The sequence below is a fragment of the Microcaecilia unicolor genome, chromosome 9, assembly GCF_901765095.1.
Source record: "Microcaecilia unicolor chromosome 9, aMicUni1.1, whole genome shotgun sequence".
NCBI classification, from domain to species: Eukaryota; Metazoa; Chordata; class Amphibia; order Gymnophiona; family Siphonopidae; genus Microcaecilia; species Microcaecilia unicolor.
The window spans coordinates 191,220,752-191,244,773 of record NC_044039.1 but is presented as its reverse complement, the minus strand read 5'-3'; the positions used below and the strand labels follow the sequence as shown (position 1 = coordinate 191,244,773).

Here is a 24,022-nt window from a genome sequence, read left to right as displayed (position 1 = left end):
GAAAGAGGAGGGAGTGAGAGGGAGAGAAGCTGGATGGGGTAGGGTCAGAGAGGGTAGAGATATATTGGCACTGGGGACAAAGAGAGGGGAGAAGATGGACAGAGTAATATAGGGACACAGAGAAAAGGAGAAACTAAACATGGAGGAAGATAGAGGTACAGAGATGGAAGAAGATGGAAGGATGGCAGAGAAAGAGGGAAAACGGATGGATGGGGAGAGAGACACTGGATGGAAGGATGCAGAGAGAAAGGGGAGAGACTGGAAGGATGTGGAGAGAGAAGGGACTCTGAACAGAAAAGGGTAGAGAGACACTGGTTAGAAGGAGGGAGAGAGACATTAGATGGAAGGATCAGGAGAGAGGGTAGATGGGTAGAAGGATGGGGAGAGAAAGAGGGAAGACGCTGGATGGAAGGGTAGGGAGAAAGAGGTGACACTGGATGGAAGGATGCAGAAAGAAAGAAAGAGGGGAGACTATTGGAAGGATGGGGAGAGAGAGGGGAGACACTGGAAGGATGGGGAGAGAAAGAGGAGAGCTGCTGCATGGAAAGGGGGAGTAGTGAAAGATTGGAGAATAAGAGGAAGGGGCATGGGGAGAACAAGGGTGAGAAAAAGATGAAAAGCCATAAGTAGATGAAGGAAATTAAAGAATGAATAGTAAGAATGAATTAAATTTGGACACAGAGAGAGGCAGAAAAATATTGAAGAAAGCAAAGAAAAAGGAGAGAAAATGGCAAATGGCCAGGAAACCCTGGCAGAAGAGTTAAGCGAAAACGAAAGAAAGCAGAATCTAGAGACTGGGAGCAGCACAATGAGAAAAAGTAAATGGCCATACAACAAAGGTAAAGAAAATAATTTTATTTTTAATTTAGGATAAAGTAATATGGTGTTAATAAAGTTTCAGAGACCAATACTTCCTTCCTTAGGTCAGGAGAGGATACCATAACAGCATTATACTGACCTGAGGCAGGAGGTTTTGGCCTCTGAAAGCTCACTGAAAAGGATTAGGCTATTAAATAAATTGTCTGAAATCGGATGCACTGAAAAGCAGCACTTTACCCTGTGTGACAAATGCATCTGAGTGTGACTAAATTTTGCTGGGGGGGGGGGGGGGGGGGGGTGGTAGAGAGAAAATTTTGTGCCTACCCACTTTGGGTTCAGGCCCACCCAAAATTGGCAGTCTGGCTACGCCACTGGTGCAGACACACCTTGAGGCAATACAAAGGCATTATAGTATTTTCGGTCTTATTCACCATCCCTTTCCTAATAATTCCTAGCATCCTGTTTGCTTTTTGGGCTGTCAACACACTAAGCAGAAGATTTCAGCGTATTATCTACAATGACACCCAGATCTTTTCCTTGAGTGCTTTACCCCCCAAGTGGACCCTAGCATCAGGTAACTATGATTCGGGTTATACTTTCCAATGTGCATCACCTTGCATTTGTCCACATTAAATTTCATCTGCCATTTGGTTGACCAGTCTTCCAGTTTCCTAAGGTCTTCCTGCAATATTTCACAGTTCGCACATGTTTTAACTACCTTGAATAGTTTTGTATCATCTGCAAATTTAATTGCCTCACTCGTCTTTCTGATTTCCGTATCGTTTATAAATATGTTAAATAGTACCGGTCCCAGTACAGATCCCTGAAGCACTCCACTGTTCACCCTCTTCCATTGAGAGAAATGACCATTTAACCCTACTGTCTGTTTTCTATCCAATAAGCAATTCCCAATCCACACCAGAACCTTGCCTCTTATCCCATGACTCTCTAATTTACTCAGGAGTCTCTCATGAGGAACTTTATCAAAAGCTTTCTGAACTAACCGAAGAAGAGCCACCATTTTAGCACCTGTTCCCCTTTGCTTCTCCTTTTCCTTGTGGTCAAATCTCAGTGCCATTACGAAATAGGGTCGCCCAGTAATTGTTCCGTTCCGTTTCTTAATATAATAAGCAGGATAGGTGGTTATTGGAGACAGAGGAGCCAAGCAAGGCAAGGCTCCTGCTCTAGGCATCACATGATCTCCGTCACTTGCCATCCTTAAGTAATGATCACAACTCTCACTGCTTCCACTGCACCAGAACTGACTGTTTCCTTTTCAACATCCCCAGGTACCAGAAAGGACAAAAAGCCTGGCTTGGGGATCTGAGAAGCAGGGCTGAATTTGTTTATTCTGGTCTTTTAAGTGTAACTTTTATGAGGCCCCTTTCAATTAAGTAGGAAGTAAATTTTAGGGTTAATAGATGATAAATAAAATGTAAACCCTCAACAATAAAAACAATGATTATATTGTAATTGTCATCCTTTCACAAATACGGTTGTTTCTTTGTGTATATTTTTTTTGTTTTGAAGTGTGAGGCCATAAACTGTAAGCTGTAGCTTGTCTAGCTGGCCCTACCAAACGAGGTGTTGGGGGGGGGGGGGGGGGGGGGGATGAGAATGAAGAGATTGTTCCATAGTGTTGATACCCAGTGGGCAGACTTTACGATCCATGATTGCAGCATATCAGAAGGAGCACCCAGCCAAGAACTGTTGCTGCATCTATTGGACTAAAGTTGGGAAGCGATGTGAAATAGGTGAAAAAAAATCCTTGGATAATTATGACTGAAGACTCATGTGACACAACTTGGCTGATAGAGCTTGGAAGCTCAAGGAAGCAGTAGGAAACTGCTAGGTCATAACAAACAAAAAGCTTTCAGAGGAATGCTGCACAGCATCTACTGAGTTACAAGCTGGCCTCTTTCCAGACAACAATCTACATGCAGAGCTCCATGTAAATTTGCTTTTAGTTTGTGCACAGTAAATGTAGGACTTGGGAAATCTGTATTTAGATACTTGAATTGCTAAATTTTCTCAGGGTTCATCCCTACCTTGATGACTGGTTGATTCGAGCAAGGCTACCGACCGAGGCATTTATCTGTTGCAGTCGTTGGGCTGGTAATCAACTTACCCAAGAGTCATCTGATTCCATCTCAGCAGTTAGACTACCTGGGAGTTTGCTTCGACACAGCGCTGGGACGTGTCTTCCTTCCAGAGGAGAGTGTGCTCAAGCTCCATTCTCAGATTTCCGACCTTCTCCTGTTGTCCAGTCCCCGGGCTTGGGACTATGTTCAGGTCCTGGGTTCCATGGCAGCGACCTTGGAGGTTGTTCCTTGGGCCAGAGCTCACATGAGGCCACTTCAGTCTTCGCTTCTGTGCAGGTGGTCTCCGGTTTCTCAGGATTATCAGCGCAGACTCTCTTGGCTTCCCAGGGCGAGGCGCAGCCTGACATGGTGGCTTAATGGTTCCCACTTGCGGAAGGGTGTATCTCTGGCGATTCCACAGTGGGTAGTAGTAGTCATAAATGCCCACCTGTTGAGTTGGGGGGCTCTTTGTCTTCAACGGTATGCCCAAGGAACTTGGTCAGCAACTGAGGCCAGTTGGCCGATCAATCGCCTGGAACTCAGAGCAGTGTTCAACGCCCTCCTACAGTTTCAGTCCTTGTTGTAGGGGAAGGAGGTCCGTGTATTTTCGGACAACATGACTGCGGTGGCTTATATCAATCGTCAGGGTGGCACTTGGAGTTCAACCCTGGCAACAGAAGCGGATCGCCTCCTCCGGTGGGCGGAGGCTCATCTGGCGTGCCTGTTGGCAGCTCACATTGCGGGTATCAACAATGTGCAAGCAGATTTTCTCAGCCGACACACTCTGGATCCAGCGGAGTGGTAGTTGTCGGCGGAGGCGTTTCAGTTGATCTGTCGGAAATGGGGAACTCCCAACAATGGACCTCATGGCGACCCAGGGCAACACCAAGGTATCCGTTTTCGTCAGCAGAAGAAAGGAACCCAAGTCTGCAGGACTAGACACTCTTCTTCAACCGTGGCCGGAAAATGCTCTTCTGTATGTTTTTCCTCCATGGCCTTTAATCGGACGGGTTCTCCTGAGGATCGCTCTGCACCTGGGCCGAGTCATTCTGGTGGCTCCAGATTGGCCTCGGCGTCCCTGGTATGCAGACGTAGTGCGACTTCTAGTGGAGTTACCTTTTCAGCTTCCAGTCCTGCCCGACCTCCTTCATCAGGGACCAGTAAACATGAAGGATTCCTACCACTTTGGTCTTACAGCCTGGCTATTGAGCGGTCATGTTTGAGGAAAAAGGGCTATTCCTGATGTTGTCATAGCGACTCTATTGCAGGCTCGTAAACGGTCCACTTGTACAGCGTATGCCCGTGTTTGTCGCACTTTAGTGGCCTGGTGTAAGGCCCGTGCGTGGTTTCCTTTTCAGGCTTCTGTGGCTCAGGTCTTGGCTTTTTCGCAAGACGGTTTACAGAAAGGTTTGGCCTATAACTTGCTTCGGGTTCAGGTGGCAGCCCTGGCGTGTTTTGGGGGAAGAGTGTCAGGCTCCCCCTTGGCGGCGCATCCAGACGTGGTTCGTGTTTTGCATGGGGCACTCTCTGACTCCCTTAACATCAGCCCTGTCTGTCTTGGAACCTTAATTTAGTTCTTAAGGCGTTGCAGGGCCCTCCTTTTGAACCATTACATAGGGCTTCCGATAAAGATCTCACCCTGAAGACTGTGTTTTTGGTGGCTATAGCTTCAGCACGGAGAATCTCCGACATTCAAGCCCTTTCATGTCGGGATCCCTTTTTGCAGTTCTCGGAAGCGGGGGTCATGTTGCGAACCTTGCCTTCTTTTTTGCCAAAGGTCATCTCGGCTTTTCATCTCAATCAGCCTCTTTTTCTTCCTTTCGGGAAGAGGATTTTCCCTGGACTTTTCGGAGACTTCATCTTTTGGATGTGTGCCGCGTCCTCCTTCGCTACTTGGCAAAGTCTAACGACTTTCGACAGACAGACCATTTATTTGTGCTTCTTACAGGTTCTTGTCGTGTCAAGCGGCTTCAAAACTGACTATTGTAAGAAGGCTAAAAAAAAATCTATTTCCTTGGCGTACTTGTTGGCTGGTTGGATCGCACCAGAACCTTTACGTGCACATTCTACTAGAGCACAGTCGACTTCGTGGGCGGAGTCTTCAGTCTTGTCCTTATAAGAGATTTGTTGGGCGGCTACTTGGGCCTCCTTACACTCTTTTTCCAAGCATTATAGAGTGGACGTGGCAGCCGGATCTGATGCTTCTTTTGGTACGGCAGTCTTGGCTAGAGGGGCGACGGTGTCCCTCCCTTCTAGAGACTGCTTTGGTACATCCCACCAGTTGATGGATTCATCTACTGCCTGCGCTAAGGAAGGTAAAATTATGTCTTACCTGATGATGATTTTCTTTCCAGCATCCCTCCCTAGTTTACTGTCGCTTTTTTGCTCTATTCATTCTGTGTGTTTGTTGTTCCTCTCTGTTCCAGTTTTTTTGTTTCTTACAGTTTAAAACACGAATTTCAAAATTTGGAAAGAGTTTCATCTACAATTTGTTATACTCTTGTTCTGTTGTGGTTTCTCTCCTTCTGGTGAGGAAGGTTTCCTGTTTGTCTGGAGCTACCTTTGCTTTGTGATGAGACACATACTAGCTTACAGAGGGGCTGGTCGTCCAATACCACTCACTCAAGTCAGTGATCTCTATCTCCACCTGCTGGTAGATGGATACAACCCACCAGTTGATGGATTCATCTGCTGCAGCTAAAGGAAAGAAAATTATCAGGTAAGACATATTTTACCATAACATCTCGCCAACTGGGAGATAATCATACATGTGACTCTCAGTGCAAAAGATTGGATAGCACCCCTCTTGCTGCTGGACTGCTCTCTGCATCTTAGTGTTATTTTGTTGTTGGATTAAAACTTTTTAAGGTACTAGGGATATTAGACTAAGTAGAGCCTTAACATTATATGGTATATTGTGTGATTTATTTAGTGTTTGCTTCTCAGAAAGTTATGAAATGTAATTAAAACTCCCCTCTTGTTATCCTAATTAGAATAACTGACTATAAGTTAAGAATATAAATGAAGTGATGTGTTAGGTGTGGGTGGGAGTTGGGGAATTGTTAAACTGTTCGTGAGCCCTTGAGCCTAGGCTGAGGCTTAGGAAGGATCTTGGCCAAGGCCTAGGGTAGACCGACCAGGTGCAAAGCCCCGCAAACTCAGCACAATCCACTAGCACCACCAGAAAAGGGAGATAGACCACTCAGGCGGGCCTCATGGTTGAACAGGGACCTACTTGTACAGAGACCAAGCATACGGCCCTCACGGCCAATCTGGAACCGAGTCATACACGAGGGAAGGGAGAAAGAACAACGAGTGGTCCCAAAAGGGACTGAAGTGCATGCAACGCACACAGCGCTAGCTATTGACACAAAGGAAGGACGACAGACAAAAGCTGGCAGGTACAGGCTACGACCAGAGAAAGAGAATGCAAACAACTGCTAGGCAGAAACACAGGTAGCAGAGGCAAAGCCCACAGAGAAAAAGGGAAAGCCAAGGAGAGAATGGGACTCCGACTTTATAAGAGCGCAGCTCCACAGGAACACTCTAGGCTGTACCATACAGCACTCAAATACACTAGGCTATCCCACACAGCGCTCAAGGGAAAAAGGGAAGCCACTCACATGAACACTCTAGGCTGTACCATACAGCACTGAAATACACTAGGCTATCCCACACAGTGCTCAAGGGAAAAAGGGAAGCCACAGGAACACTCTAGGCTGTACCGTACAGTACTCAAGGGTAAAGGGAAGCCACCTATAGGAATACGCAAGTCGGAGCCACAGATTCAAATAACAGACACTAGAGACAAAGGGAAAAGCAAGCAAACAGGAAAGGCTGCCTTTACATACACCAAACAGATAAGGGCAATGTTCACAAGAATCAGGAGACAGGCACAGCAGACCAAGCATAAAAGCATGCTAAAGGGAAGGGCTGCTAAACACAAGTTAGAAAGAACAGGGCTTACACTGCAGTCAAAGGATTAAAGCTAACAAAGGGGAAAAAAACAAACTATGTTCTTACCAGAACTCAGTAAGCACACAGAGACAGAGCACCCACAGGTGCAGGGGAGCAAGGTAATTAAGAAAAGCAGCTTAGCTAGGGAAACAAACAAGCATATGCTGAGAATAACCAGCACACAGAGACAGAGCACCCACAGGTGCAGGGAAGTAAGGTAATCAGGAAAGCAGCTTAGCTAGGGAAACAAACAAGCATATGCTGGGAATAACTAGCACACAGAGAAGCTACGAGCAATGAGAGGAGTAAGCAAACTCCCACAAAAGCACGGTGTGCTACTAGCACAGACAGAGAGAGGGTAACAGGCCTCAGATGACAGAGATCAACGCTAAAGCATGGACTGTAGGGAAAGGTAGGTTTAAATAGATCTGACTTCTGAATTCTGCTGCCTCAGACGTCAGCTCAATCCCTAACAAACCAATCAGAAGCAAGTCCCAGTCATTCCCCTGCCTGTCTAGCAGAATCATAACAGGAATGAAGACTAAACTAGGCCCTGCTGTGCTTTCTAGAGGTTATCTGTTAATGCTGTAGGCCGTGGCACAAAGTCCAAGTTTTAAAACTATGGAGAAAAGGGTATGGAGACTAAGGTTTGCTTTTTAAAATTCTGCCTTTATTAATAAACCTACAATAACTATTTTGACCTCAACTTTTAAATCACTAAAGCACAGAGTTTAAAAAGAAAATGTTCATGTCCCCAGAGAAATGTCCTCTTCTCTCGGAACTTTTCAGAAAGAAAGTTACCTGGGACCTTTCCTCTCTATATAGTTTTGATTCTAAGGGGACTGCTTCAAACAGACCCTTTGAAGCTAACAAGAGTAATCAGGTTGCCCTAGTAACCTTTGCAGCTATTCTACTGCCTTCCTTACACCTTAATTAAGCTTGCTCAATTGGATTTCTTCATAGATTATAGGGTAGATGGTGTTTGGAACCACTAGTTCTGAATAGATGGTAGTGTCTTTTATAATTGTACTAGGAAAAAATGCCCGTTTCTGAGCGCAATGAAACGGGCGCTAGCAAGGGGCCCCCTCCCTCCGTCCCTCCGAGCTACTTGCCTTGTTTGGGGTTCGCGTCGCTGTGTGTGGGGAGGGTTTTTGTTTTTTTTTTTGCTGCGCCTCCGTGGCCGTGCCTGTGGCGTTTCCATTTCGGCCCTTGAGTGTCATAGCTCCGCCCTCGACGTCATGACGTTTTAACGCGAGGGCGGTGCAGACACTCCAGGGCACACCGGCTATCTCGGGCACCTCAACTTCCGTGGAGGCTTCATAGAACGTTGGGGTTGCCTTTTATATAGAGAGATAGTGTACTGGGTAGATCTTTCTAGCTAATTGTGAGCCCTGGCGCCCCAGCAGTAAATTTTAAAGTTTGTCGGCGGCATGCAGCCTATAATAAATGGAGGTTTGAGAATGTGATGAGAGTTGTTTGCAACATAGATGGTGCCAGAAGATTGTGGAGGGGTTGCTATTGTCAGTAGCTGTGGGAACCAGGCAGGGAAGAATACTGCCACAGGTGGGTTTTCAGGGCTTAATTTTTTGGACAGAAAGGAAGTGGAGCTATAGATCTGGGAAGTAGAAGACGGTCAGAAGTAGGAACAACAGGAGGAGGGAATGGATAAAGGAGTAAAGTGACTGTTATGCTGCTCTGCTCTTGTTATATCCGCTCTGTGGCTGTTCTTTCCTGCAAGAAGCCTGGAAAGGGAGGAGCTGGAGCAAGAGCATCTCCTGCTGATCTGGAATCTGAAAGATATGATGAACTCAGCTCTGTGTAGTCTAGAGGGAGAAGGCAGTGTCATAGCTAGAGAAATTAGTTCTGTGTACTAAAAGGAAAATGCACCCCTTTTTCTTCACCATGTGGATGACCGTACTATGTCTCATCACAGTCAGAGCCCTTTGCAAAGATGCACCATATATCAGCACTTTCCATGCCCCACCTTAGCTATTATCCTCAGAGAGGGATAGGAGAAGGTGGATTCTTCTGCAGAATTGCCATATTTTGTGGCAGTTTTCACCGTTATGGAATTGCAGTAATCTTGGGGACTTCGTTCATCGTAAGGTATACATGCATGCAAATTGTTATAACTTGTTCCACACTTGGTTTTTATTGTGCATATATTTGTATGTTTTCATCAGTTTCTGGTTCCTTGATCCATGTTGTATTTTATGTTGTATGTTCGTGGCCTCCTTTGAGCCTTTTGGGAATGACATCTTAATAAATTTGGTAGTACTGAAATGTGTTTATGAAGGTACATTGAAAAGCCCATTTAGAAAAAAGACTTTGGGTGTTATTTGGCTGTCAAACCTGCATAAATATTCTGCTTGAAAAGTAAACATGGCTTTTGTTAATTATTTTAGGCGAGTTCTGTGTTACTATTTTTATATCCTGATCTAGCTTTCCTTAAGGGTGGTTTTGATCTAGAAGTATGATTTTTTCTCTTCCAAATGCGAATCATGGTGGTGTTAAATTACTTTGCATTTGGCAGCAAAGAGTTTGCTAAATTGTTTTTAGGCGTGTTCAGATTTGCTTTTCTGCTCCATAGCTGCACACGGAGCACAGAGTGGTCTGAGGAGTATCGTTAAAGTGAAGTAGTTACCAAAATCAGTCTTTGATTTAATAATGGTCCTTTCTTAAGGCAACCTGGTAGCTCAGTGGCAGAAATCTGCACTGCTATGCAGAGTGACCGGAATTTGATGCTCGGTCAGGTCTTTAACCCCTCAGATGCAGGGGCTGATCTTAGCAATTGTAAGGTGCTATGAGGACCCGTTTGGTGGGTCACTGTCACCTGGGACTTAAGATTTCAAATGAGGTGTTGGGGATTGATTTTTTAAGGCTGGCCTTGTGAGGAGGTGAAGCTAAAAAGGCAATAAAATGGCGCTATCCCTCTAAGAAGCATGAAACTAAAGGGTGAGGGGAGATGAGAGGGAGGAGATGTCAGGGCGGGCTGGCAGTTCGATGGGAGGAGTATAGACTTTCACTGCTGAGGAGCATGATTACCGAGGTGGGAGGGGGTATGATGGAGATGGAAAAAAAGCTTTAACCTTTGGTCAGCAGGCCAATTGCAAAGTTGACTCAGTTAAACGTGGGCCCCCTAGGAATACGGGGGCCCTGTGTAGCCACCCTTGTTGTTACCCCTGTTTAAGGTCAACCCTACTCAGATGTTGGGGGGTGGAAAGGGGGGAGAATGTCGCTTTCGGCACCTAACCATTATTCATCTATTCAGGAAATCTAGACTGCTCCAATTTGATTGACTGCACTTTTTTGTCCTTTAGATTGTAAGCTCCTTCGAGCAGGGACTGTCCTCTGTGTTAAATTGTTCAGCGCTGCGTAACCCTGGTAGCGCTTTATAAATGTTAAATAGTAGTAGTTATGTTCCATAGTAGTGATACCCAGTGTGCAGACTTCAGGATCCACGATTGCAGCATAGCAGAAGGAGCACCCAGCCAAGAAATGTTGCTTCATCTATTGGACTAAAGTTCTGAAGCGATGTGAAATAGGTGAAAAAAATCCTTGGATAATTATGACTAAAGACTCATGTGACACAACTTGGCTGATAAGAGTTGTAAGCTGAAGGAAGCAGTAGTAGGAAACTGCTAGGTCATAACAAACAAATCCTTTCAGAGGGAAGGTTGAGCACCATCAGCAGGAGTAGGAGGGGCATTATCAGCAATAGTCTTGGGTTCAAACAGGAGCATAAAATTTTGAAGTTATACACGGGGTAGCCAAAAGCCTTGTACCAGCTATGTGTTGAACAGGATATGAAAGAGTTTGGCCCCTCCCACCAAAGTCGTGCATATAATATGAAGGGCATTCTGCAAAAATCAAATTTTTGACAAAAACAGTTCTTGGATTTAGAATTTTATTTCCTGTGCAAGACATCACTTACAGGTTACATTGTTGTTTGCTTTGATGACATATAAGAAAGTTATGTCAAAATAACAAAAATAATGTGAAGACTACCGTCTAAAGCTTTCTAACATGTTTTTGTCTAAATATTAATGTCTGATTGATTAGTAATGGTAACATCGGTTAGCGTATCTGGGTTTAAAAAAGGTTTGGACAAATTCCTGGAGGAAAAGTCCATAGTCTGCTATTGAGACAGACTGCTTGCCCTGGGATTTGTAGTATGGAGTGTTGCTACAATTTGGGTTTCTGCCAGATAATTGTGACCTGGCTTGGCCACTCTTTGGAAAATAGGATACTGGGCTATATGGACCACTGGTCTGACCCAGTATGGCTACTCTTATGTTCTTACATGTTCTTATAGTTGTGCTAACAAAAGAAGCACAGTTTGTATCCTAAATTCATTCACACTCCTCTTCCACTTCATCTGCTGAACTGTCTTTTGCTACAATTTGATGGTAATAGTCTCTGTGAGCTTCAAGAACGTATTTTATTTTATTTTTTGTTACATTTGTACCCCGCACTTTCCCACTCATGGCAGGCTCAATGTGGCTTACATGGGGCAATGGAGGGTTAAGTGACTTGCCCAGAGTCACAGGGAGTTGCCTGAGGTGGGAATTGAACTCAGTTCCCCAGGACCAAAGTCCTCCATCCTAACCACTAAGGCCACTCCTCCACTCCATTTCTTGACTATGCTCTGGATGTCTTTTACCTTTGCCGCCTTTAGTGGAACAGCTCCAGAATATGAAAGAGTTATTGGGTATAATGGCTGTTTTTCTTTCTTCAGAGCATGAAACATGATGTACCAGCTCCTCACATTTTGTATAGGAAAGCACAAACTTCAGGAAAGATGACCATGGAGATTGGATAATGGTTTGAATTTGACCAAGCACCTGTGAAACATTTAGGCTAAAATTTGTGTGCTCTAGAAATTGTTATATTGGTGCTCGTTTTCAAAGCACATACACTTATAAAGTTGCGTGGAGGGGCATAATTGAACGAAAACGTCTTATCTCCATGGGCGTTTATCTCCGAGAACGGGTCCGTGAAGGGGCGGACCGAACCATATTTTTGAAAAAAAATAGACGTCCATGTTTTATTCGACAATTTGTGAGCTGGGCATTTTTGTTTTTCAGTGATAATGGAAAATGAAAGCGCCCAGCTCAAAAACGAATAAATCCAAGGCATTTGTTCGTGGGAGGGGCCAGGATTCGTAGTGCACTGGTCCCCCTCACATGCCAGGACACCAACCGGGCACCCTAGGGGGCACTTTTACAAAAACAAAAAAAAAAGGTAAAAGAGCTCCCAGGTGCATAGCACCCTTCCCTTGTGTGTTGAGCCCCCCAAATCCCCCTCAAAACCCACTGCCCACAAGTCTACACCATTACTATAGCCCTAAGGGGTGAAGGGGGCCACCTACATGTGGGTACGGGGGGGTTGGACAACTAAGCATTAAGCAGCACAATTGTAACAGGTGGGGGGGGGGGATGGGCCTGGGTCCACCTGCCTGAAGTCCACTGCACCCCCTAACAACTGCTCTAGGGACCTGCATACTGCTGCCAGGGAGGTGGGTATGACATTTGAGGGTGAAAATAAAAAGTTGTGAAACATCATGTTTTGTGGTGGGAGGGGGTTAGTGACCACTGGGGGCGTCAGGGGAGGTCATCCCCGATTCCCTCTGGTGGTAATCTGGTCATTTAGGGCACTTTTTGGGGCCTTATTCGTGAAAAAACAGGGTCCAGGAAAAGTGTCCTAAATTCTAGCTACAAACGCATACTTTTTTCCATTATCGGCGAAAGGCGCCCATCTCTCCTCGGCCGATAACCACGCCCCAGTTCCACCTTCGCCACACCTCTGACACGCCCCCATCAACTTTGTACGCTTCCGCGATGGAGTGCAGTTGAAAACGTCCAAAATCGGCTTTCCACTATACCGATTTATTCGTTTTTGTGAGATAAACGTCTATCTCCCGATTTGGGTCGAAATCTAGGCGTTTTTCTCTTTCAATTATAAGGTGGATAGTAACCTATATAACTTTGTAAGTCTTTGTACTTTGAAAATGAGCCTCATTACATCATACTGTATAAAAATGTTAAAACATTTTGTATCTATGTCATGTTTTTTGGATAATGGAGGAGTAGCCTAGTGGTTAGTGCAGTGGACTTTGATCCTGGGGAACTGAGTTCAATTCCCACTGCAGCTCCTTGTGACTCTGGGCAAGTCACTTAACCCTCCATTGCCCCTGGTACAAAAATAAGTACCAGAATATATGTAAACCGCCTTGAATGTAGTTGCAAAAACCTCAGGCGGTATATCAAGTCCCATTTCCCATTCCCATTCACGAAAGTAGTACTTGACACTACTCATTTATGCAAGAACTTAATTCCACTCACCTTAAACTGCCAGCTGCAATTTCTTGGTTTTCCGTTTTCATTTTAGATTTGACACCATTGAAAGGATTTCTTGCTTACTTTGGCTATTTAAACCATACGTGCAGAGGAGCTTTCAACCAGAATTGGGGCCAGTAGACCACTGCAGTATTGTCTGTCCTTTTCCATTCACAAATTCCTCTCCCTTTGCATGTTTCATTTTTGTTACAGTTCGTTTCCAGTTGCTGCCATCATGATTTCATTTTTTTTTAGCATTTTGACAGAATAATTTGACACTTTCACTTACAGCTGCCATGCCTGAAAACAAAGTATTGCTTTGCATCACAGAGCTGAATAATCAGCTAGGCTAGTGCATGCATGCTTAGTAAAGCATGGGCCCAAACACTGCGAAAAACTATCAATACAGATTAATTAAATTGACCTAAATTAGCTCGTCAACATTAATTATAGCAGTAGTTAAAGCAGAGTCCGTTGCGATTACACTGCATTACAATGATCTTATTTTCATTTCTATTTTATTTATGCACCTGTTTGTTGTGATACTTCTCAGAAGTGTTTGACCCCTGAGGCAGACGGTAGAACCGTCGAAACACTGTCCTGGTGCCAATAAAGTCACTTCAATCAACCTTTGATTGTCGAGATTTCTTGGTCCACCCCTACTTCTTGGCTTTGTCAGTAGTTAGCAGATACATTAATCACTTCACATACATAATATTTTTGTATTGGAAAATTAGCCTTTATTTCTTTTCCTATGGGACTTTTACTTGTAGATAACAGGATTTTCCACAATAAAATTTTGTAATGGCTAATATGAGGACTTATATGTGGAGGAGTGGCCTAGTGGTTGGAGTGGTGGACTTTGGTCCTGGGGAACTGGGTTCGATTCCCAAAGCAGGCACAGGCAGCTCCTTGTGACTCTGGGCAAGTCACTTAACCCTCCATTGCCCAAGGTACAAATAAGTATCTAAGCCGCATTGAGCCTGCCATGAGTGGGAAAGCGCGGGGTACAAATAAAAAAAACAAAAAAAAACTTCTTGGTATCCAGTATAGATTCAGTGTATATTCAGTAAAGCTTGTTCACATCTATCTCAGTCTAATAGTTTAGCTTTTTATTCACTTTAGATATACTTTAATATAATTCCCAGTGACCTCAGTGATGTTCACCGCCAACAGTATACATTTTTTGGCAATGTCTGCAACATCAGCTTTTTCATAGGTTCACTTTAAAATAGCATTCTCTTTTTTTTTTCTCTCCAAATAAAGCTTATTTAATTTTTAACTTATTTTTTTGAAAACTTGTTCAGTGGGAGCTCCAGTTTGAGAGGGTGGGTGAATCAGGTACCAATGCTGCAAAATGGTCTTCTTGGCCATCAAGACAACACTCTTTAAAAAGGATCACAAGCCTTTGGGAGAAGAGGATGGCAACAGAAAAATATAAATTAAAAAGGCACGGGGCTGGACACCATGAGATCTGCTATAGGTGTGAAACATGGCAACAAATTTGCTTCCAGAAGAGAGGTATTGCAGGGAAGCTCCATAACGTACATAGTAACATAGTAAATGTCGGCAGATAAAGACCCGAATGGTCCATCCAGTCTGCCTAACAGTCACACTCATTATCAAGTCATAATTATACCAACAATAAATGTGATATAAATATTTATTTTATTTATTTCACATGCTTGATACACCACACAGGGCCTAGCCAAGGCTTCAACGCAGTTTACAAAAACAAATTAAAAACTAAAGCATAAAAGAAAAAGGGGAGGGAACACTGTAGAGTGAGAAGGGAGGGAGGGAAGGAGAAGGAGAAAAATCAGAAAGATCGGGCAAAAGGGGTTATAAAGGAGGGTGAAATGCAGGAAATTGTGTCGGAGAGAAGGCTATTGGGCCGGTACTTGCTTCCAGTGAAGATCTGCTATTTAACAGGTAAGGTGGGGGGTGGATGACTCCAGACTCCGTTCCTTTTATCTTGCTGCACCATATGCCTGGAATAGACTTCCTGAGCCGGTACGTCAAGCTCCATCTCTGACCGTCTTCAAATCTAAGCTTGTTCAGAACCCTTATTTTATCATCCTCAGTTTAATATTCCCTTGCTTTTGTTTGTCCTGTTTGTCTGTCCTAATTAGATTGTAAGCTCTGTCGAGCAGGGACTGTCTCTTCATGTTCAAGTGTACAGCGCTGCGTACGTCCAGTAGTGCTATAGAAATGGTAAGTAGTAGTAGTAGAGACCATATGCCATGCGGGTGGGTAGGAGAGTGAGAGAGACTGAATCACCTGAGGGGCAGGGGTGGGGTTCTTATGTCCACCCACCTTGGGCCCAGGTCCACCCAAAATTCGGTGTCTGACCATGCCCCTGGTACCTGGATTGGGAGGGGTGGTGAACCCTGGGGCCACTGCAAATGTTTTTAGGTGTGTGCTACTAAATAGTGTGCAAAAATATCTTTTAATTGGAGGATTATCTACTATATTGCCAACATATTTTTGGAACAGTGCCTGTCTAAAGCATGCTAAAATTAATGCAGTTCTTTTCCCAGCCCAAAGATTTAAAAAAAAAAAAAAAAGGATTCTTAATCATTCTTCAACTCCCCCACAAAGCTACTGGTAGACTAGTTCTTGGCTTCAGTCCTGAAGTCCCTGTTGTTAGTGTTAGCATTTGTATTTGAACTAAAATAGTTTCAGTTGTTCATGTGAACATTTTTTTTTCTTTTTGTCTCCTTTGAAATTGTGGGTATTTTTTTGAGAAGTGGTTATTGTTAACGTTGCCTAATAGACATGCACTCCTGCGAAAGCAGGGGATTTTTAAATCTTTTCAGCCTAGTGATGTTAACGGAATTGTGTTAATCGGAGAAATTCACCCTTACTGAAATGTCTTTGTATAAGGTTAAAAACTTGTATTAAGTGTAATGATGTGAAGATTTTTGAGATCCATCTTTCAATGTTTATTTTTACAGATGTATATCATTCAGAAAAATGACTCGTGTGTGTACATTTGTTATATATATTTTTTTTGTCTTCAGAGTTTAGGTATTGTAACATGGATGCTGGCAGAAAGTTAGAACCCACTGTATCACTACAAGCAGTACAGCAAAAACCGAATCCAGATCGAAGCCTTGAAATTACTATTTATGTGCCAGAACAAGGAGGTTACAGAGAAAAATTTTTGAAGCCAGTTGACGAAAAGTATAAATGTGAAAAGTGTCATCTTGTGCTCTGCAATCCTAGACAGACAGAATGTGGACACAGATTCTGTGAAACGTGTATGAATGCATTACTGAGGTATGTTTGCTTTTTTTTCTGCCTGGCAAGTTGTTCTTTCTTCATCTCTCATTGAATAATGATGTTTAGCTTCCAGCATTTTTCTAGCAATCTACAATAACATTTGCTAAATATGTAATTTATCTTTAAAACCAAACATATTAAGGGTGGCCAATGTAATGCCAGTTTTTAAAAAGGGTTCCAGAGGTGATGCCGGAAATTATAGACCGGCGAGCCTGACGTAGGTACTGGACAAAATGGTAGAGACCATTGTAAAGAACAAAATTACTGATCATATACATAACCATGGATTAACGAGACACAGCCAACCTGAATTTAGTCAAGGGAAATATGCATTTCTTTGAAAAGGTGGATAAAGGTAAGCAGGTTGATTATTGTGTATCTGGATTTTCAAAAGGCATTTAAAAAAATACCTCATGAAAGACCAGTGGCGTACCAAGGTGGGGGCGGTCCGCCCCGGGTGCATGCCGCTGGGGGGGGTGCCACGGCGCACGCCTGTCAGCTGAGTTTGCTAACTTCTGTTCTGGCCGGGGCAGAGGGAGCTGCAGCGAAGTTAGCGAACTCAGCTGACAGGCGTGCACCGTGGCACCCCCCCCAGCGGCGTGCACCCAGGGGGGTGTCATTTTGCCCGGGGGGGGGGGGGGGGCGCATCGGCGATCCGCCCCGGGTGTCATGCTGGCTAGGATCGCCACTGTGAAAGACTCCTGACGAAATTAGAAAGTTATGGGATAGGATGTAATGTCCTATTGTGGATTAAGAACTGGTTAAAAGATAGAAAACAGAGTAGGGTTAAATGGTCAGTAGTGGAGAAGAGTGGATAGCGGGGTTCTCCAGGCATCTGTGCTGGGACCACTGCTTTTTATAAATAATTTTATAAATGATGTACAGATGGGAATAACTATTTATTTGGATTTTTTTTTCCTCACACCTTTTTTCATTAGTAGCTCATTAGTTAACTAGTAAGGTAATTCAATTTGCTGATGACACAAAGTTATTCAAAGTTGTTAATTCACAAGTGGATTGTGAAAAATTGCAAGAGGAACTTTACGAGACTGGGCATCCAAATGGCAGATGATGTTTAATGTGAGGAAGTGCAAAGTGATGCTTGTGGGAAAGAGGAACCCAAAGTATAGCTACATGATGTAAGATTCCACATTAGGGGCCCTGTTTACTAAGCAGCTGTATAGGCGTGTTAACGTTTTTAACATGCGTTAACCATGTACGCACATTAACCATATACATGCCTACCATATCCCTATAGGTGCCTACATGGTTAGTGCGCACGCTAAATGTAGGTGCGCTAAAAACACTAACACATCTTAGTAAATAGGGCCCTAGGAGTCATAGAGGGGCATAATCGAACGGCACCGGCCATCTCTATGGCAGGCTCCGTAAATGGGCGGAGCCAACTGTATTTTCGAAAAAGATGGCTGGCCATATTTTCCTTCGATAATACGGTTGGCGCCGGCTAAATCTCAGCATTTAGGTCAAATGTTGAGATCGCTGGGTTTAAAGATGGCTGGGTTCGGTTTTTGGCCATAATGGAAACCGGGCCCGTCCATCTCAAACCCAGCGAAATGCAAGCCTTTTGGTCATGGGAGAAGCCAGCATTTGTAGTGCACTGGCCCCCCTGACATGCCAGGACACCAACCGGGCACCCTAGAGGGCACTGGAGTGGACTTCAAAAATTGCTCCCGCATGCATACCTCCCTTTCCTTGTGTGCTGAGCCCCCTAAAACCCCCTCCCCACAACTCTACACCACTACCATAGCCCTTATGGGTGAAGGGGGGCATCTATATGTAGATACAGTGGGTTTTGGGGGGGGGGGTTTGGAGGGCTCAACATATACCACCACAAGTGTAACAGGTGGGGGGGGGGGGATGGGCCTGGGTCTACCTGCCTGAAGTGCACTGCACCCACTAAAAGTGCTCCATGGACCTGCATACTGCTGTCAGGGAGCTGGGTATGACATTTCAGGCTGGCATAGAGGCTGGCAACAAATTTTTTTTTTTAATTTTCTTTGGGTGGGAAGGGGTTGGTGACCACTGGGGGAGTCAGGGGAGGTCATCCCTGGGAGGTCATCCCTGATTCCCTCCAGTGGTCATCTGGTCAGTTTGGGCACTTTTTTGCCACTTCGTCCTAAAAATAAATGGACCAAGTGCAGCCAGTGAAATGCTCGTTCGAGCAGGCCATCTTTTTTCCATTATTGGGCGAAGCCAGCTATCTTGTAGCTCCGCCCCCGCCCCATCCCGCCCCCGTCCTGCCTTCTGTACCCTGCTTTGAAGTTTGGCCAGCTCCGCGACGGAAAGCAGTTGGCGCCGGCCAAAATCGGCTTTCGATTATACCGATTTGACCGGGTTCAGGAGATCGCTGGCCATCTCCCGATTTATGTCGGAAGATGACCGGCAATCTCTTTCGAAAAATAAGCTGGATAGTAACATAGTAGATAACGGCACATAAAAATCTGGACGGTCCATCCAGTCTGCCCAACAAGATAAACTCCATAGATATGGTATGTGATACTTCATAGGTATACCTGGTCTTGATTTGTCCTTATAGCAAAAAGAAGCACCAGGAACCCTCAAAATCGGGACATAATTTCTTTAATCGTATAACTTGAACATCAATTCTTCCCTTGGTGACCCGACACGGGCCGTGTTTCAGCGCAAAGCGCCTGTGTCAGGCGTCAAAAAAGTTGTGTTTTCTAAGAAGCAACGGAACTTACTCCTTTTAGGGTGACAAGTAAGATGAGGCTCCTGAAACTGAATTAAGAGCACAGGGCAGACTCTGAATACCTAGAAAAAGGCCTGATCAAGGAACCACGTTTTTTTTAACACCCTTGAAATTTTTATATTATATGAACTCTCCAGCCTCAAGTTCTAACAAGGGTTGAGCTTATTTTCTCAACAGAACAAACAATTGATGGTACTCCACAGGAATGTCAACATTTCCTCAGACGGATATTTAGCAACCTTGTTAAAGTAAATCAGATACCAGTTTTAGCTAGTTCCTTTTAAATGTGGGAAGCACAGTTTAATCATCGCACATGGAACCAGGGATATTCCTGTAAGATCAACAATGAAATAATGCTGAGATATAAAGCTTTGCAGAGATGCTATTTCAAAACTTGTATGATTTTGTTTTCAGTCTGCTGATTTTTAGTTTCACGGCATGTCCTCTTTCATATAATGTATGATATACCACCTCAACCAAGTACAATATACAATTTTAAAAGAAAAAGGAATACAAGTTAAAAGCAAAGATTTAAGAAATGAGAGTAGACCTTTGGTTTACTTTGGGATTTATTTTCAAAGCACTTAAACTTACAAACTTCCATAGGTTTCTATGGGTCTCATTTTCGAAAGAGAAAAACATCCAAAAAGTGTCATAAAGTTTATTTATTTATTTATTTGTTACATTTGTACCCCACATTTTCCCACCTATAAAGCATCATTTGGACGTTTTTCTTCTTCAAACGTCCAAATCGGTATTTTGGAAACCTATTTTGCAGATGTTTACAAATCACAAGGGAGCGTGTCGGGGGCATTTCGAAGGTGGGATTAGGGCGTGCCTAACACTTGGACATTTTACAGCCCTAATAGAACAAAACAAAAACGCCCAGGACTAAACCAAGACGTTTTGGTCTAGACCTGTTTTTTCTGAACAAATAAGGCACAAAAAGGTGCTCTAAATGACCAGTTGACCACTGGAGGGAATCAAGGGTGACCCCACCCAATACCTCCCCAGTGGTCTCTGACCCCTTCCCACTCCCAAAAAATGTGAATAAAAATATGGCTTCTACAAGGCCTTCCTCAGGCATTAGTATCTTTGCTCTGTTTCAGATAGCACCAACGTTTTTGTGCTCATTCTTTCTACCCCGTGTAATTTTGGAGGAACATCTGTATACGTCAATTTGAAGACCCTGAGGAAGGCCTTTTTGGCCGAAACACGGACCGTGTAGGGTCCTAATAAAACTATTTTGGTGCGCTTACTATTTGCGGTCTTCAGTCTGGTCCTTTTGGTTTCTTCTGCTTTTCTTGTGGTTGCTTGTGCGCTTTGTGGGAGATTTGGACCCTCTTTTGGTTTGCCTCTAAAAATATGGCTTACCAGTCTCTATGACAACTTCAGATGTTAGTCAGGTCTATTAGAAGAGCATTCAGGTCCCTGAGTAGTGTAGTGGTTGGTGCAGTGTACAGTGGGGGACCCAGGTCCCTATCTCCCTCTACCTGTCACACTTGTGGTGGAAACTGTGACCCCTTCCAAAGTCACCAATACCCTACTGTACCCACATATAGGTGCCCCCTTCACCCATAAGGGCTATTGTAGTGGTGTACAGTAGGGAACAGTGTTTTTTGGGTGGGTTTTGGAGGGCTCAGGAGACATGATAAAAGAGCATTTTCATGAAGTGCACAGAAGTGCCCTCTAGGGTACCCCACTGCTCTCCTGGAATGTCGGGGGGACCAGTCTACTAAAAATGCTGGCTGTTCTTACATCCCAATTACATGAATCTGTACGTTTTGCACTTGTTTGGTTTTTTGCTGTTTTTTTTTTTTTTTTTTTCCAAAAATGGACTAAAAAAGAAAACATCCAAAACACAAAACCTGGTTCGTAAGAGTATTCCCCCCCCCCCCCCCCACCAAAAAGACGTTTTTCTTTTTTCGAAAATGACCTTATTTCCTATTCAGATTTTGGATGTTTCCTGCAAAACGTCCAAAGTCGTACTTAGACTTCATATCGAAAATGCCCCTCCACCAGTGGCATACCAAGGGGTGGGGGCAGTCCGCCCCGGATGCATGCCGCTGGGGGGGGTGCCACAGCGCGCGCCTGCTGCGAGAGTTCGCTAACTTCTCTCGTTCGCTGCAGCTCCCTCTGCCCCGGAACAGGTTACTTCCTGTTCCGGGGCAGAGGGAGCTGCAGCGAACGAGCAAAGTTAGTAAACTCGCAGCAGGCACGCACTGTGGCACCCCACCCCCCAGCGGCCTGCACCCTGGGAGGGCTCTTTCGCGGGGGGGGGGGCTCTTTCGCGCGCGGGGGGGTCTTTCGCCGGGGGGGGTCCATGCTGCATCGGGTGGGGGGTCTTTCACCGGGGAGGGGGGGGGGGTTTGCGCTGCATCGGGGGGGGGGGGGGGCGCTGCGCCGCCCCGGGTGTCCGCCCCCCTAGGAACGCCACTGCCCTCCACGTGACTTTGTAAGTCTAAATGCTTTGAAAATACGCCTCTATGTCTTAAGAATTCCAGTGTCATTCTCTGCACTAAAATACCCTAACATCACTATTCACTTTCAAAAGTTTTGTCAGATTTTATAAACTTCTATCATATTCTCTCTTGGTTATCTTTTTTTCCCAGGATGAAGCGCACTAACCTGTTTAGCCGTTTTTATCCATAAGAGATATGTTCTACCCCCTTTATTATTTTTGTTTGCCTAGAAGCCCCTATTACCTCAGAGGAAGTATCTACAGTAATTTTAAAAAAAACAAAAACCTTCCTGTGGGTAAATTGTCAGGATTGGATGGGTTCTCCAATGCTTTTTATAAAACATTTTTAGCAAAATCGGCTCCCATCCTGGCTTGTTAATGCATTAAGTCAGGGAGAATCTATAGGGGGTTACAGTAATACTGTAGTTTTTGCTATACTATGCAAGCCTGGAAGGGACAGCATGGTCTACAGGTCTTCTAGACCAATTTCTATTATTATATTTAAATCTGTTTATTGTTGTTATAAAATTTAAAAAAAGTTACATTACAACAACTTAGAGATATGAGCAAAGATCTCTTAGGAGATATAATAACATGTATATTATAAGACTGAAGCGATATAACCATACCAATTAGCCAGTGATAGGCCTTTCTTCTTATAGCCTCTCACTCCATTAGATAAAAGCCATTCATATAACTACCCTCTTCCTCCCATCTCTCTTCTTCCAAACCCATTTATCTACCAATCTACCAATTTCTCTTATTAATGTTGATTCGAAGATATTAGCAAAGGTGTCGGCTGATTGATTGGACCCTTGGACCCATGGCTGACTTGTGTGGTAAACTCAGATCAGGCTGGATTTATGCCTGGGAGGCAGACTTTGAACACCATTGAGAGTGCTTCACCTTAGGTGACTAGCTCAATCGGAGAAGATTCCAGCCTTGTTGCTGGCTGTTGACACTAAGAAGGTGTTCAACCGGGTGCAGTAGCTCTTTATATTTGCTTTTTTGAAGAAATTAGGAGTTGGGATGGGTTCTGCACCTGGTTGAACGCCGTGTACACTAACACCAGAGTGTGCATGAAAGTTAACAGTGGGTACACATCATCTTTCCAATTGGGTAGGGGTACGTGGCAGGAGTGCCCTTTGTCACCCCAGTTGTTTTCTCTTGTCATGAAACATTTGCTCAGTGTATTCCTAGCAATCCTCATATTAAAGTGATTTTGGCTCCCATATTCATAAAATTCCCTATTTGCGGATGATAATATATTACCTTTAACACATTACCTTTAAAACCTAAAGGAATATGACAATGTATCAGGATTTAAAGCCAACATTGATAAGATAGAAGTGCTTAACTTTGGAAAGGAAAATATTGGAAAATCTTAAGTCTAATTTTTCTTTCAAATGGATAACTCTTCACCTAAAGATATTTGAGAGCGAAGGTTACTTCCTCTGTTGATCAACCTTTTTTTTTTTTTTTTACTAATTATGTCCCATTGGTGAGGCAGATACAAACTGATCTTAGAGAATGGATTAGAGGTCCCTTTCTTGGATGGGGCAGGGTGGCAATTGTGAAAATGAACATCTTGCCTTGCTTTCTATACTTATTTCAATCTTTGCTCATTCCTGCTGTACCTTTTAAGTAGCTGGAACAGTGGCAATGCTTTATATTTCACTTTATTTGGAGATTTAAAAGACCAAGAGTCTCTAGGGTTACCCTTATGAAACATAAAGAACTTGGCAGACTGGGGGTAACAGACCTTAGGTATTTTATTATATTGTAGCCCAACTTTGTCATATTTAGGAGTGGAGGCTTAGTATCCCGGAAACCTTTTTTTTCAAATAGAGCAACACTACACTATAAGATCTCCTATCTGTGGGGCTCTTGGCACTATTTCTGGTTTGCAGGTTTAGAAAATTGCTTTCTTAGACATGCCCTTAGAATTTGGACAACTTCCACTGCGGGGTTGTTTGGTAAGCAGTGGAGATCTGGCTAATCCCTCTCTCTTGTGTTGGGAGGGAACACACCTATTGGTGATCCTCAACTTTCTATATGGGCTGACAGAGACTTCGGTTTTTATACCAACTCTTTTTCAGGACGGAAAATTGCAAACTTTTGAAGTCCTTAGGTTGGCCTATCGGTTGCCTTATTTAGACTTATTTTTATTTATGTTTGAGGCATTGCCTCTCGTCTATATCAAGAGGCGGTGCTTAGGGTCAGAAATCCTTTAGAGATTGTTTGTCTATAGTGTGAGCCTTCTAAGGGTTTAATATCACATCTGTATAAAATAATTAAGCATTATCAGTATTATCCTGTATGGAAGCATGGGATGTGGACCTTGAGGAGC

At 44.0% G+C, this 24,022-nt stretch overlaps 1 protein-coding gene across 2 annotated transcripts in view; it reads left to right on the top strand.

Moving 5' to 3' along the window:
- The window catches only part of TRAF3 (TNF receptor associated factor 3), a 189,488-nt gene that overhangs the window by 69,567 nt on the left and 95,899 nt on the right, over positions 1-24,022 (top strand). For both annotated transcript variants that reach the window (XM_030214988.1, XM_030214989.1), the window contains exon 2: positions 16,219-16,477. In XM_030214988.1, the coding sequence (XP_030070848.1) occupies positions 16,236-16,477 (242 nt within the window). In that variant the 5' untranslated portion in view covers positions 16,219-16,235. The remainder of the gene's footprint in view (positions 1-16,218; positions 16,478-24,022) is intronic.